We start from the raw sequence: 13,703 nt of genomic DNA, 5'->3' as shown, positions 1-13,703 counted from the left end.
CCCCTTTGTACCAACTTTGTGTCTTTTAAACACCACAGCTTACCCGAATATTGTTGCTGACCACATCTATCCCTTTATGATAACAGTGTACTTGTCTTCTGATGGCCACTTCCAGCAGGATAATGCGCCATGTGAAAAGTCTCTCATCTCAAACTGGTGTCTTGATCTTGACAGTGAGTCCATTGTACTCAAATGGCCTCCACAGTCACTAGATCTCAGTCCAATAGAGCACTCTCGGGATGTGGTGTAACAGAAGATTCATATCATGGATGTGCAACCAAGAGATCTGCAGCAGCTGTGTGATGCCTTCACGTCAATATGGACCAAAATCTTAGAGGCACGTTTCAAGCACCTTCTTGAATCAAAGCAGTTGTGCAGACAAAAGGAGGTCTGACCCCAGAATGAGCAAGGTGTGCCTAATGAAGTGTCTGTCGAGTGCACAATACCATAAAGTGTCTTTAAAAAGTAAAAAAGCTCAAATTAAGTATAGTAAATATACAGTGAAACACTAATGCAGTGTCACATCTTTGTATTAAATAATTAAATATATGTTTAATATATTATGGGAATATTTAGTATCATATATACAGTATGCATATTTTAAACATATATTCATTATATTTGTATTTATTTTTATTCCATACAATATTTTATTAACTATACACTGGCCTTTGTATTACAGCAAAACGTTATTGACTGTGTGACTACAATAGAGTAGCGATCCCCACTGGTTTAAAAGCGAGCTCTTATAAAACTTTTTTATTTGCGAGCGACTGTATAAACATCACTGAACTGGGCTCCAATATAAATACAGATTGTGTAATAGGAAGTCTGTGTAAGCCTGCTCTGGCATCTCTGTAAACTTCAGCCCTTCCCATTACCTTTAAAGGAGTGTGTACCCTGAACTAAATATGGACATGCACTTTCACAGGATTTCGAAGAATGTCCCAGCCTCACAGTCCACTTTGATGATGCGAGCCTCTCACAGTTCGTCACTTGTAACCCTCGCTGCAAGACTCTGAGACCAGCCTCTTTGCACCAGGATTGATGCCTCTGGTGGCTTTTTGGTGAGTGGGACACGACACAACAGCAGGACATCAGCACATAGGAATAGTCAGCTTATAATTTGAATTTAAATCGTGGGATTTGCTTGAGCTAGATGTCCAGACGAAAGATGAAAGGCCTGACCTGTATAGGTCGCCAGGTCAGCGAGGACCCAGACCTGGACAACCTGCTGTCCACCCTCTCCCCCGAGGAAATAGAGGAGCTGAAGATGGACATGATGAAGGTGCCAGACATTAACCCCGAGGAGGGGCTCATCATTGCAGAGGAGAACCAACCTGCGCAGCCACCTATGAGCAACAATGTCTGGGATGCAACGACGAAACAGAGAGACACCAAAGGGAGGCTCAGCCAGAGGGAACGATCATTTGAGGTTTGTGAGGAAATATGCTTTGGCTTTGACTCATGAGTGTTTTATGATGAAGTATGATCCTCATCTCTCTCTTCATATGTTTATATTCGACTTCCCTTTGCCAGTTTTGAGCGATCGTGGCTCAAGAGTTGGCAGTTCGTCTTGTAACCGGAAGGTTGCCGGTTCGAGCCCTGGCTCGGACAGTCTCGGTCGTTGTGTCCTTGGGCAAGACGCTTTACCTACTGGTGATGGCCAGAGGGGCCGATGGCGCGATATGGCAGCCTCGCTTCTGTCAGTCTGCCCCAGGGCAGCTGTGGCTACAACTGTAGCTGCCTCCACCAGTGTGTGAATGTGAGAGTGAATGAATAGTGGAATTGTAAAGTGCTTTGAGGGCCCCGAAAAGCACTATTAAAAATGCAATCCATTATTATTATTCATTATTATTATAACCAGATTTAAAAGGAGCTATGAAATCAAACTGACTGATAGGCTACAGCATTGCATAATACCCACAGCCCCCTGGATAGCTTTCATGTCTATTTTTCATTTCACTTGAAGCAACTGGACCTCATGCACCCCGAGTCCCATCAGCTTAAAAATAGTAGTCCCCAGAGTTGACTCCTGTGCCAGGAAAAGCAGTGAGTCCCCATCTATGACCCGCCTACATCCACTCCTTACCCTTAATTGTCATCTGCCAAACAAGCAAAGCACAAACATCTTCTCCAAGAGGCATTTGTGTAATTCATTGGAGATGCTACACAAATTTATTGCCATTAGTATTAGCATGATTTCAATCAGTTTGTGTGCTTAGAAGAGAGACACTTAAGTGGTTGGAGCAGCGGCTCTGCGGAGCTTCTTAATCCCGGCCTGGTGGAATTCCTTGGTTGATTGCTCCTACGCTCACTGCCTTTTAAGGATGCATCTGCCAGGGCCACGGCCTCACGAAGCAAAACAGATGGAGGCTCACAAATCAAACACTTAGCGAGCTCCTCACTGCAAATGTATCCCTGTGCTAAAAAAAATGGATAGTGTCCTTTTGCTGACTGTAAACACACATGCCCTATTGTGAGACGCTGTTGTACAATAAAAGACAGCACATCTGCACGATCAGATGTCTTATCATACTTTACATGTCATGCAATATTTGCTGTAATTCTGTGATACTACTTTTTCTGTGCTCTGTAGCTAATAAATTGAGACTCTGCTGTGATTTATTGTGCTTAGAGCGCTGCATCATTTGACATGCTGCTTTTCACAGACGTTAAATGACCCATGTAATTTTTTGTTTTGTCATACTGATGAGGAAAAATTTCCTTATCACACTCCTCATCTTCTTGCAGGGAGAGCCGAAGAAAGAGAGCCGGAAGCAGGAGTACCTGAGGAAGATGGGTCTCAGCCAGGAGGGAAATGACGATATGAAAGTGGGAATGCAAAGACAAGCTAGTGTCTCAAATGAAAGAGATATCAAGGCGGAAGACAGAAACAGCAAAGGTCCTGAAAGTTCAAAAGAAGACGGGAGCTGGTGTTCAAGTCGAAACAGGAAGCTGGATAGCAGAGAGAGCGACACGAAAGAGGAGGCCCGTGACAAAGAGAAATATGAGGACAACAGGCTGAGAGACAGAAGAGAAAACAGAGTGAGCACAGGCAGCAAAACACAAGACATGATCTCAAAGTTACAGGAGAAAAGGGATGAGAGCAAAGAGAAAGAAAGGAGGGAAGACTGCAGGAGACGAGATGACAGCAAAACCAAAGACATTATCTCAAAGCTACGAGAAAAAAGCGAGAAAGATGTGGGCAAGGAAAAGGAAAGAAAAACGGAGAGTATCAAGACACAGGGGCTTGTCTCTAAAATGGTGAAGCAGAGCAAGGCATCGGAGAGCCAGCTTCAAGAGTGTAAACCAGAAGAGAAGAAGGCTAAAGCAGAGGAGAAGAAATCTGAATACAAAAACAAACCTGATGTCAAACTCGAACGACAACCTTCTGAGAAAGACGAGGTGAAACGTGACAAGATGGAGAAAAGAACAGACAGAGAAGAGTTGGTTAACCACAGTGACCATGTGAAAGAGAAGTTTAATGCTGAGCGGAAACCAGAGGAGAAGGTGCAAAGAGAGGACGGTAAGGTTAAGAAAGCTGAGGATAGTGGGAAACTTGCTAACTGTGCTTCTAAAAACAGCCCTAACAGCAAGGCGAAGGAGGCAGAGGAGGAAGACGAAGACTCGAGCATGTTTGATGAGCTCATGCAGCAGGTGCGAAGCAACAACCCCTCCCTCACTGAGCTCAACGTCAACAACTCAGAGGTCATCAAGACGAAAACGCTCATCGAGTTTGCAGAAGCTTTGCACAACAACACCCACATCAAGACGTTCGCTCTCGCTAACTGCCGTGCAGACGACCATGTCGCTTATGCCATTGCCGGCACGATCCGCAGCAACAAGACTATCACCAGCATTAACCTCGACTCCAACCATCTCACCGGGAAGGGCATCCTGTCTCTCATCCAGGCGTTGCAGCACAACTCCACGCTGACCGAGCTGCGCTTTCAGAACCAGCGGCACATCTGCGGAGGGAAAACCGAGATGGAGATGGTCAAGATCCTGAAAGACAACACCACCTTGCTCAAGCTGGGCTACCACTTTGAGTTAGCAGGACCAAGAATGACCACGACAAACATACTGAGTCGCAACATGGACAGGCAGAGGCAGAAGCGCCTGCAGGAGCAGAAGCAGGCCCAGGCCAATGGAGAGAAGAAGGGAACACTTGAGGTGCCCAAGAGCGGAGGTGGAGGATCTCTGAGGAGTTCTCCCAAAGCTTCGCCTAAACCTTCACCCATCCCTTCACCTGTGCCTTCGCCAAAGCTTACTCCAAGAAAAGGAGCTGGAGGTCCGGCTCCACCTCCGCCTCCTCCTGGGGGTGGACCACCACCTCCTCCACCTCCTATGCTGGATGCAAACCGCCCAGGTGGTACGAAGAACTCAAGGGACCAACTGCTTGCCTCTATCAGAGGAACCAATAAGAAACAGCTGAAGAAGGTACATCAGAAGGGTTGACGAAGAGGTTAGCTCACCGATGCTGTGTTTGGATTCACTAACGTTTTATTTTTCTCACAGGTGCCGGTGCCAAAGTGGCTGCAGTGATATTTCCTGCTGGAATATAAAGTGAAGAAGAAGAAGAGCAAGGGAGGGAGAACAGACATCTCACCAGAGGGTTTCTAGGGGATAACCTTTATAAATTCCCCTGGCCGGTTAAAGTGCAGTGGGGCAGATGAAGACAGTGAAACATGAGACGTTTGGAAGAACAGCCATCACTATGAGTTCTCCCAACAACACTGGACCAAAAAGACTCTGTGGAGAATGAGTGATGAAGGCCTCTCTGCAGAGAGTGCCATGGGTTTGAGGCTGTTTGTCTTCCATTCATACTGACGCTTGGCTGGTTATTTGCACTAGATAATACGAGGCCGATCATATAACATGTTGGCTTGTATATGCATCTGAATGTGAGTGTGTGGGAGAGTGTGTGATGAGCTTAACAAGAGATTCAAACAACTCTATAAAACTCTAATATTCAACAGTATGTAATTGAGATTAATTTGAAAAGTTATTTATTTGTGGAGAGGAAATCCATCCTATCAGCTGTAAATCTGTAAATCAAACTGGGAATATCAGGGAATTAACAAACATGGCGGCCTGACTTAAGAAAATCTGGGTGGGTGGAGAAAACAAAAAGGTCAAGGTGGTCTTTGATTGTGTGTCTCAAATCTCAAGACATCTCAGGCAGGTTTCGAAAGCAGCCCATTGTCCCAGGAGTCCTGAGACATAACGAATGAGTCTTAGCATGGAAATAATTACATCGTGCATTTTATCAGGAAGTGCAGGGAGATAAGTTTCAGCATCTGATGTTGCGTTTTGTGCAGAATCATTCTAGCCTGGGTTTTACATCAAAATGTCAGAAACGCCATTAAATCAACACTACTGTTGGTTAATGTGCTATTTAAAAGTGAATATCAGTTCTAAAGGAAATTTAATGTGATTAGCAAAAACCTGAGTGTTGTAATGAAGCACATACATTATTACATGTTTTTCTTACAGAGCCTGTATGTTTTCAATAAAAGATTCTGCTATGTTTGCAAGTTTAATGTTACCCGTCTGATAGAAGTGATTGGAATCTGTTATTATATTATAATTTTTAGCTACAATAAATGAAATTATGTATATGATAATCTTGTTAATTCTCTATATATGTGCATATGATTATATTTGTACAAGTAAAGATGTGCTCAGACGTTTACATCACTGATCATGGGCATGTTTCAGGCTTTTAATGTTTTCTTTTAACTGTTCTTTATCCATGATGCAATGACTGTACAGCACACAGCTTTAATTACTTTGAAAAACAAGAACTTGAAAGGCTCACCTCTAATCTTTCAAATATAACTCTTGTCAGTGTAGCACAATTGGTCAATCTTTTTCCTTGTCTGACCATAAAACATTTCTCCAGAAGGCATTTGGTTTGTCCATGGGGTCAGCAGGGAAGTTTAGTTGTGCTTTAAGGTGTTGATTTTGGAGCAGGGACCCTCTCAGACAATTGTGATGGCATGCTTAGAAATGGTTCCATGAAATGTTCCCAACTTGTATAAATCTACAATTCTCCTCAACTTCATTGAGTTCTTTGGACTTTGCCATTATTCCTAGTATTGGGGAATTCAGTGGTTGCTGTCTAACAAATGCTTTTTATGGAGACAAAGAGGATCTACCAATTGTAATCTCTCGTGATCATTAACAAGAAGCAAATAGGCCTCGGCCTTGTCGAATTAAAAGACACTTTAAAACCTTCAGCAGCGCTTATTAAAAGGTTCGAGTCTGTGTCTGTTTTCAGCCTGTGTGTATAATTTTGACCCTGTGTGGATAGGAAAAAATCCAAAAGAAATGCAAACCCAATTCTTGCATTTTAAAGTAAATAAATATGTATGCTGTACAATCCTTCCACCCTGGAAAAGGAGCAGCTCGAAGAAATCCTTATGAGCCCCAAATGATCATCACATTCATCCCTATGATGAATGTATGGAAGCTTCTGACCACAGCTGTATATACATTCAAAAATGCAATGGCTTGTACTCGCAGCAGGATTTTACGACATCACTATGACTTTTGTGGCTAGTTGGGGTCCCATGACTTACTTAGACTAAGGTGGAAACTTGCGGTGTCCGTATGCCAAAAAATACCTTTCCAGGAAAGCAGGAGGCCTCTCGTGTCTCGTACTTTAACTACTGAAATAAACATGGATTCACATTTTTTAAATTTATGTATCTGCATTTCTTGATGGATTAATTTTAAAAACCGCACGGCAGAACCTTTACCAGACACAAAACATTATATCAACTAGTGAATGTTTTCGTAGCATGCATATCTGTGCTTCTGCAGTGGACCATGAAGAACTTTTCTTCTATCTGTTGCTCTTTACATAATGTGTTTAAAGCTACGTGGAAACATTGGGAGCTGTCTAGTGTCCACCCACCAGCTGGAAAGGTAGCCATCATCCAGAGAAAAAAGAGAGCAGCAGCAGCAGGCCAGTTTATCTCTCTGCAGCCTTGCCTCAGTCTCTGCATCCACAAAATGCCTATATTTGGTCATTTCTCAATGAGGGCTTGCTCTGTAAGTCATTCCTTTCTTGTTCCTAATAATGGGCAGTGAGCCAGCCTTCTGTCTTTTAGCTGTAGCTGCTACTCTGACCAATAGTCTCAGAAGGAAGAAAAAGAGGGGAAGGAATGAAATGTTGAGATTACTGGTTTTCAGTGCCATCAGAAGGCCTCTAAGTACATTGCATTGCTATTACTAAGAAAACACTAGGAGCACAGCAGAGTGTGATTATTTTGCTATGAAGAGTTCTATTTGTGTTGCAGAAATGTGAAAAAAAAAGTTTATTAAGGGGTGTTCTTTTGTTTTTCTACCTGCTTCTTAACCTTTGTCACTGTAAATAAGACTTTATGTGATCAGTGTGACATTGCTTCTGTTGATAGAAATGTCAAAACTCTCTTATACCTGTCTGGCTGTCCTTTAATTTGCTTCATGTTATGTGAATTAGCAAACACTCAAGTATAATACAAGTCTATAGTGCTTGAACAGTTCTACTTTTTTACTTTACACTATTCATTACAAGATCTTTTTTTGTATTTCTGTGGATAGGTTTAAGAAATAGGCTGTAATAAACTCTCAGGACAGCAGCCTGAAGCTCATCCTTCGTCCCTGCATGCTCTGTTCCTTTAATAAATGACGTTGTCTCTATAGTGTCGTTACGTCAGGTGTTCGATAATCGTTACGTCAGGCGGAACAGCAAAGAACAAAATGGAGGAGTATGCCAGAGAGCCGTGGTGAGTCCTAAAATTAAAATTAATCCGTTTCCCACACCGTTTCAGCGTGTACTGCAGTGGGCTGCGTTTTGAATACATGCCATGTTAGTTGTGTTTAATGTTTTTATTTTATATCACGTGACACGACCGAAACACCTCGAAACCGGCCGGCTAGCTGCCGTTAGCAGAAATGCTAACTTCGCATACACAAGTGAAGGTAGTTTGAGCGAGCACTGCGTCGGGACGGCTAAGTCACGTTGTGACCTTGTCGGTTTTATTGCCACATGTCATTGCTTTAAATTTACTGACCCCACAAACCGGTGCTTAAAAAAGGCATATAACATCTATTGTAACCGCATACTGGTAGCCATTCGGGAAAAGTTGGAGTAGTTATTTTAGTATTATTTTGCTTTGGCGCACAAGTAAGCTAGCTGGATTAGCTACTTGTGCGCTATCTAGACTGCAGCCTGATGGCTTCAGCTAGCTTGAGACATGTCCTGTTCAAATAGTTTATGAACTTTTAACAGCGTCACTGAGGATTTAAAATAAATGTTTTTACAAATACATACATTTTTTCTCGGTGGCTGTCCTCGTGTATGCTTATTTTGGTTTAGGTTTAATTTATAAGAACCGTGAACTAAATAAACTTCTTAAAAGTTCAAAAAGGTTGGCCTGGTTCGCTGTTTTTCTCCCACTTGTGTTTTTAAGTATTTTGGCCAGCTTTTAATAACAATTTAAGATCGCATACTAATGGTCAGAAACACGAGACACAAGGTTACTGTCCTTCAATATCACTGCAAAATGTTCGTTTCGTGATTTAAGATGTAGTGCATCTGTTTACGTAAACGAATGGCTATGAGTAAATAGAAGATCCAGTTTTACATACATTATTTAAAACGGTTACATTTTCCTGATTTTGACCAGAAGTCATATTACATTGTATGCAACCATCTAACCATGTAAACCCTTTCTAATAAAGTCGTATGTGAGAAGTAAACGTGCAGTCTGTTTGTTTAAATTTGAGATGCGGTCATGTGAAGTATAATCCTTACTGCTCAAACAAACAAAATGTTGTAATGCTGTAATACTTCATGTTTTACGCTGGTTCAGAGGTGGTTATTAACATAGGACACAGAGAGAGTGACCCTGTGAGTTTGTGTGCGTTCACGCGTACGTGTGTTTTTCTTCGTCTGCCTCCATTTCACCCTATACCTAGCATCGTTTTCTGTCACACCAACCCTCTGCATGTCCTCCTCCACTACATTGCCCCTCTCTGAGGGCTTCTGCTTCTGCTCATGTCTGGCAGGTCCATATTCAGCATCTTTTTTTTGTCAAATATATACACACTAACCGTCCGCAGCACACGTTCAGACCATCTCAGCCTTGCCTCTCAAACTTAGTTTCTGTTTAAACTGAGCTTTCTAATCCCGTCCATTCTCTCTTAGTTCACTGCCAGTGGAAATCTTAACATCTTCAGCTCAGCCTCCTGTCTTTTTGTTAGTGCCATTGTCTGCTCATCATACATCTCAGCAGGTCTCATTACTATTCTTTTGTAAACCTTCCCTTTCACTCTTGCTTCTGTCATAAATCAGCGCTGACACTAGTCTCCATCACCACCACCCTGCTGAATCTCTTCTTCACTTCTCTTGTGCACTGTCGGTTGCTTTTGGATATATTTAAACTCCTCTGACTACTCTTCACAGCTTCACTGTTACACCGGTCTCCTTCTCAAAGGCCAAGTCTGTGTGTGTGTATAGTTAGATTTTAGAGTTTTCAGATGACCTATATCTTATTGTCATATTACCAGTAATAAACTAGTTCTTCTTCCTTTACCTTTGGATTAATTTAGACTTACAGGGAACATTAAGAGATTGTTATGAACATGCAATGAGAGATCTCAAATGTCATGACATTATTAACTTAAACAAACTAAAATGTCTGTGTTCTGCTTTTAGCCCCTGGAGGATTGTGGATGACTGTGGGGGAGCTTTCACCATGGGAGCTATTGGAGGAGGAATATTTCAGGCAGTGAAAGGCTTCAGAAATGCACCCTCGGTAAGTTCAAGGACTGTTTTCTGGCCTCAGTCAAAGCTGACATTCAAGGTACTGTCCTTGGGGTCAGTGTCACACTCAAAGACACTCGATGATAAAGCAGTGTTTCTGTTCCTGTAAACAGGAAATTTTCTTTTTAATCCAACCTGAATTTCAAAGACCCACAATTTTTTCAACTTATGTTATTAGTCATAATCTGAAAATTCTGAATCTTTGGTCTCAGAAATCCTGACCTGACAGTGAATTTCCACTGATGCATGTTTTTTGTCTCTCTTTTTTGTAGGGGATGAGCCACAGAATGAGGGGTAGCTTAACTGCTATCAAGACCAGAGCCCCACAGCTCGGGGGTAAGAACAATTGCTGAACTGTTTCAAAGGTCATTTCTCTTCCTTTGTAAAGAACATGGGCTGTAGTCAGCAGCATGTTGTACATCGTCTGCAGTTCCGATGGTGACAAATTAATCTTGGGAAATATTTCAACTTTGTATATTAAAGTAATTATCGTTTAATTAAATAAGCTGCTATTGGAGCCTGAAGGCATAATCTGTGTGCAGAATTATTAATACTTTATTTGCTGTTGAAGTGTGTTAGTGGTAGAAGTCACTTATGTAAATATGTGACGCGGGTGATTGCTTGACAAAGTGACAAGCGTATCTTCAATGATAACTTCTTCAGCTGATGCAAATCTTTGGCGTGTTGCAGGTAGCTTCGCAGTATGGGGAGGCCTCTTCTCCATGATTGACTGTGGTTTAGTAAAAGTGCGAGGGAAGGAGGATCCATGGAACTCAATAACAAGTGGGGCCATGACAGGAGCTATTCTTGCTGCAAGAAGTGAGTAGTCAACAGAAAACTTGCATACCTCATACAAACAGCAAATGTGCTTTCACATGCATGTCCACATTTATTACAACCCCTCCTGAGTGTGAGATTTTCAGGCTTTTTTCTTCAGTGGCTTCTTGTGGGAGTTTCTTAAAAAAGAAACAAAACCTGCAACAGCTGGTCCAGTAAACCCAGTTTTCAGACTTTCCTGCAATCAGTATGAGGAAATGGAGTTGTTGATTCTTGTAACTGGTCTGCATGTTTTCATTTTTGTCTACTTCTATTTATAGATTCGTTTTTGCATCACTTTCTGGTCATTTTGCTTACTTTACTGGAGCAGAAAAACTTGAAGCTTATTTGTACAGGGACTGTGGGGTCCTCATATAATTCTGAACAACTTTAACAAAAGATTGAATAGACAGAAGTGGTTTACACATTTGCCCGACAATGGTGAGCAGCCGAAAGTAGTTTGAAAACACTTGTGCTATATACCTTTCATTGAAATGGATTATAATAAGTTGTATCCAAAAATAGTGGAATAAAACTGATACAAAAATTGATGGTGGGAACATTTTCTAACAAACAGTACCATCTCAGTCTTGTTGAATATACCTTTTAAGTGCAGAAATGAATGTTTTATGTGATTTTAGTCAATTAATGCCCTTGGTTTGTCCATAGATGGACCGGTAGCCATGTTTGGCTCTGCCGCCATGGGGGGTATCCTGCTGGCATTGATAGAGGGCGCTGGAATCCTGCTTACTAGGTTTGCCTCTTCACAGCTTCCAACTGGTGAGTAATACTTTGGTGATCTTTTTATAAATTCAGTGAAAGAGACTGAAGAGTGTTTTATGTAACGAGCACCCATTGTGATAAATTACTGTACATAAAAGTCTACCTAACCACCAGAAGCCATCAGGCGTGAAAGAATACTTAGATGAAAGATGACATGACTGCGGCAAAGAAAAAAAACACTGAATGTACTGCGACTTCACCTCTTGTTGCCCAGCACCTGATATGTTTATCTTTGTTGACTGTACTTTAGGAGTGTTAGTCAACCCCCAGCTTGCTCACATGCTTTGCCGAAAACAGTATTCAGTCACCACACAGTAGCATGGATTATAAACATCAGGTCTAATATGTGTGATAAATCTCATCTGATTCTTCTGCAAATTTTCTAAATTTTACTGCTTGTGTTTGAATTGTGGGACAAAAATGATCAAATTATAAAATTTATTCTGAAACAGTGTTTATCAGTGATGATACTACAGTTATGGCAAAATGCGAATATTTGAAGATTGAGTCAGCTTTCTGAAGAAACTGACTATTTTAATTTGTGACTGTTTTTAAATAATTGGAAAAAAACACTCAGTCGTCATATGTCAGTGAGGACCTTTGGGAAGTCTTTTTGATTCATCAGTTTGCTCTTTTAGACTTTTGGCACCGATCTCACTCTGAGTTTTATTTTTTCCTCCTTAGGACCTCAGTTTGCAGAGGAACCTGCCCCTGCTCCCATGCCCACCTCTCCCTTTGGAGACTACAGACAATATCAGTGAGAGGAAGTCCTCACCTCTTTATCCTCTAGGCCTTTTGTGAATTCCTTGCTGAAGTTAAAAAGAAGAAATGGCGGTGCAGAGTACCACACATCAAACGGTAGAAAGTGCACCCAACTTTATGGACTGTCGGAGAAGCGAACGACAAAACACGTCACCATTTTCCTTCTTTCAGGAGCCATGTACACATCTGCCTTTTGCCATTGTCAGGCTTGTCGTGTGCATCTGTTTCACCTAGCTGTGGTAAAATACAGACAGCTGAGAGTTGTTGTGAGGATGAGATGTGCTTTTCTATTTTGTTTACATACAGTATAAACTGCATGTATCTTGATAGAGAATCTGAGATGTTGAATCTATCAAAAATATGTCACACATGGAACATAATTAATTATATGTACATACAGTAAAGCTTTCACTTATGTTAATCTATATTTGCCTTTTTTGTCATGCTTGGGTTGGCCAGCAACACTTGGTTGGCCTTTTTTTTTTTTTTTTTTTTTTTTAATTTTTTGACTTTATTCAGAGTTATGAAGGCAAGCATCTTACCACAGACACACAGATGCCATTCCTGGAATATTTTAGTTTGTTTTACAGTGATTTATTTATTTTTCAATGGTAAGGAGTTGTGTCAGATTGTTCTATTTTATGTGATGGTGGTTTTTACATTCAGCACAAGTGAGAAAAAGACTGCTAATGACAAACTGAGGCAGACATTTAATATTAAATGGAGAACTCAAGCAAGGGATTGATGTATTCTGTATTAAATCTGTATGACAGATTGTACTCTGGTACATTAAAGAAATAAGTTGTAAAGTATGTCTTTTGGAGCTTTATGAATACATTTATGGACTGTAGATTACAAGCTAGAGCAGGATTTTGCTTCTCCACTAGAGGGAACTCCTTGCAAAACAAACAAAAAAAACCCACTTTTGCCCTCTTTGCCTGCCCAGCTTGGTGCAGCTGACTCTTTAAAGATGTATTTACAAAGGACACATAAGGAAGCATTTTCCTCTCACATTCTTGCATGTGCGTGTCACGCACCAGTTATCTCTTCTAGAGCCAGTGCTTCAAATTTACAGGTGGACACCGGATGAGAAAATTATGCAGCTCGCACGGCAAGTGGGCTGTTTGATTTTTAGAACCGTACTCGTGGCAAAGTTTCAGACTTTACTTCTGAAGCTGATAAAATCCCAGAACAATAAATAAAGATAGGGAAAGCAACAGCAGCTTCCCCTAAAAATATTTAATTATAAATGGTCAGGAAATTGTGTAAAATACCCATCATAAGCAACCTTCCCAACCATAATGTTTAGTTTTGGGAAGCCAAAACACATTTTTAACACAGTGACACACAAAGCATGCTTAATCAGTCCCAAAACTTGTTGGTGATTAGTTTACTGTTAATTTGTTGTGTCAGCTGTCAGCTCTACTTTGGCTCAATCATTAAAGGGAGTAGGTCATTTTTATATTAACTGCTTTCAAGGACCTTTTTCCCCTATAAAGTCATCAATAATCATTAAAGTCTT

The 13,703-nt window shown here is 41.2% G+C and overlaps 2 protein-coding genes across 3 annotated transcripts; both read left to right on the top strand.

The window, feature by feature from the left end:
• Positions 1-993: 993 nt before the first annotated feature.
• Positions 994-5,394, top strand: lmod1b (leiomodin 1b (smooth muscle)). 2 transcript variants are annotated; one of them, XM_085354681.1, is made up of 4 exons: positions 994-1,067; positions 1,160-1,435; positions 2,755-4,443; positions 4,522-5,394. In XM_085354681.1, the coding sequence occupies exons 2-4, from the start codon at positions 1,160-1,162 to the stop codon at positions 4,546-4,548; spliced, it is 1,992 nt and encodes a 663-aa protein (XP_085210807.1). In that variant the 5' UTR covers positions 994-1,067; the 3' UTR covers positions 4,549-5,394. The 2 variants fall into 2 exon arrangements, with proteins under 2 accessions (XP_085210807.1, XP_085210806.1); XM_085354680.1 differs by having other exon boundaries at positions 994-1,435.
• Positions 5,395-7,718: 2,324 nt separating this feature from the next.
• On the top strand, positions 7,719-12,626 carry timm17a (translocase of inner mitochondrial membrane 17 homolog A (yeast)). Its single transcript, XM_085354679.1, has 6 exons — positions 7,719-7,778; positions 9,713-9,812; positions 10,093-10,156; positions 10,511-10,639; positions 11,306-11,416; positions 12,104-12,626. Exons 1-6 carry the CDS (start codon positions 7,753-7,755, stop codon positions 12,178-12,180), a joined length of 507 nt encoding a protein of 168 aa, XP_085210805.1. The 5' UTR covers positions 7,719-7,752; the 3' UTR covers positions 12,181-12,626.
• Positions 12,627-13,703: the final 1,077 nt, after the last annotated feature.

This window comes from Diplotaxodon limnothrissa, linkage group LG5 (genome assembly GCF_057381915.1).
Source record: "Diplotaxodon limnothrissa isolate DT_005_m linkage group LG5, D_limnothrissa_male_GT1.1, whole genome shotgun sequence".
NCBI lineage: Eukaryota > Metazoa > Chordata > Actinopteri > Cichliformes > Cichlidae > Diplotaxodon > Diplotaxodon limnothrissa.
This window is presented reverse-complemented; position numbering and strand designations above follow the sequence as displayed.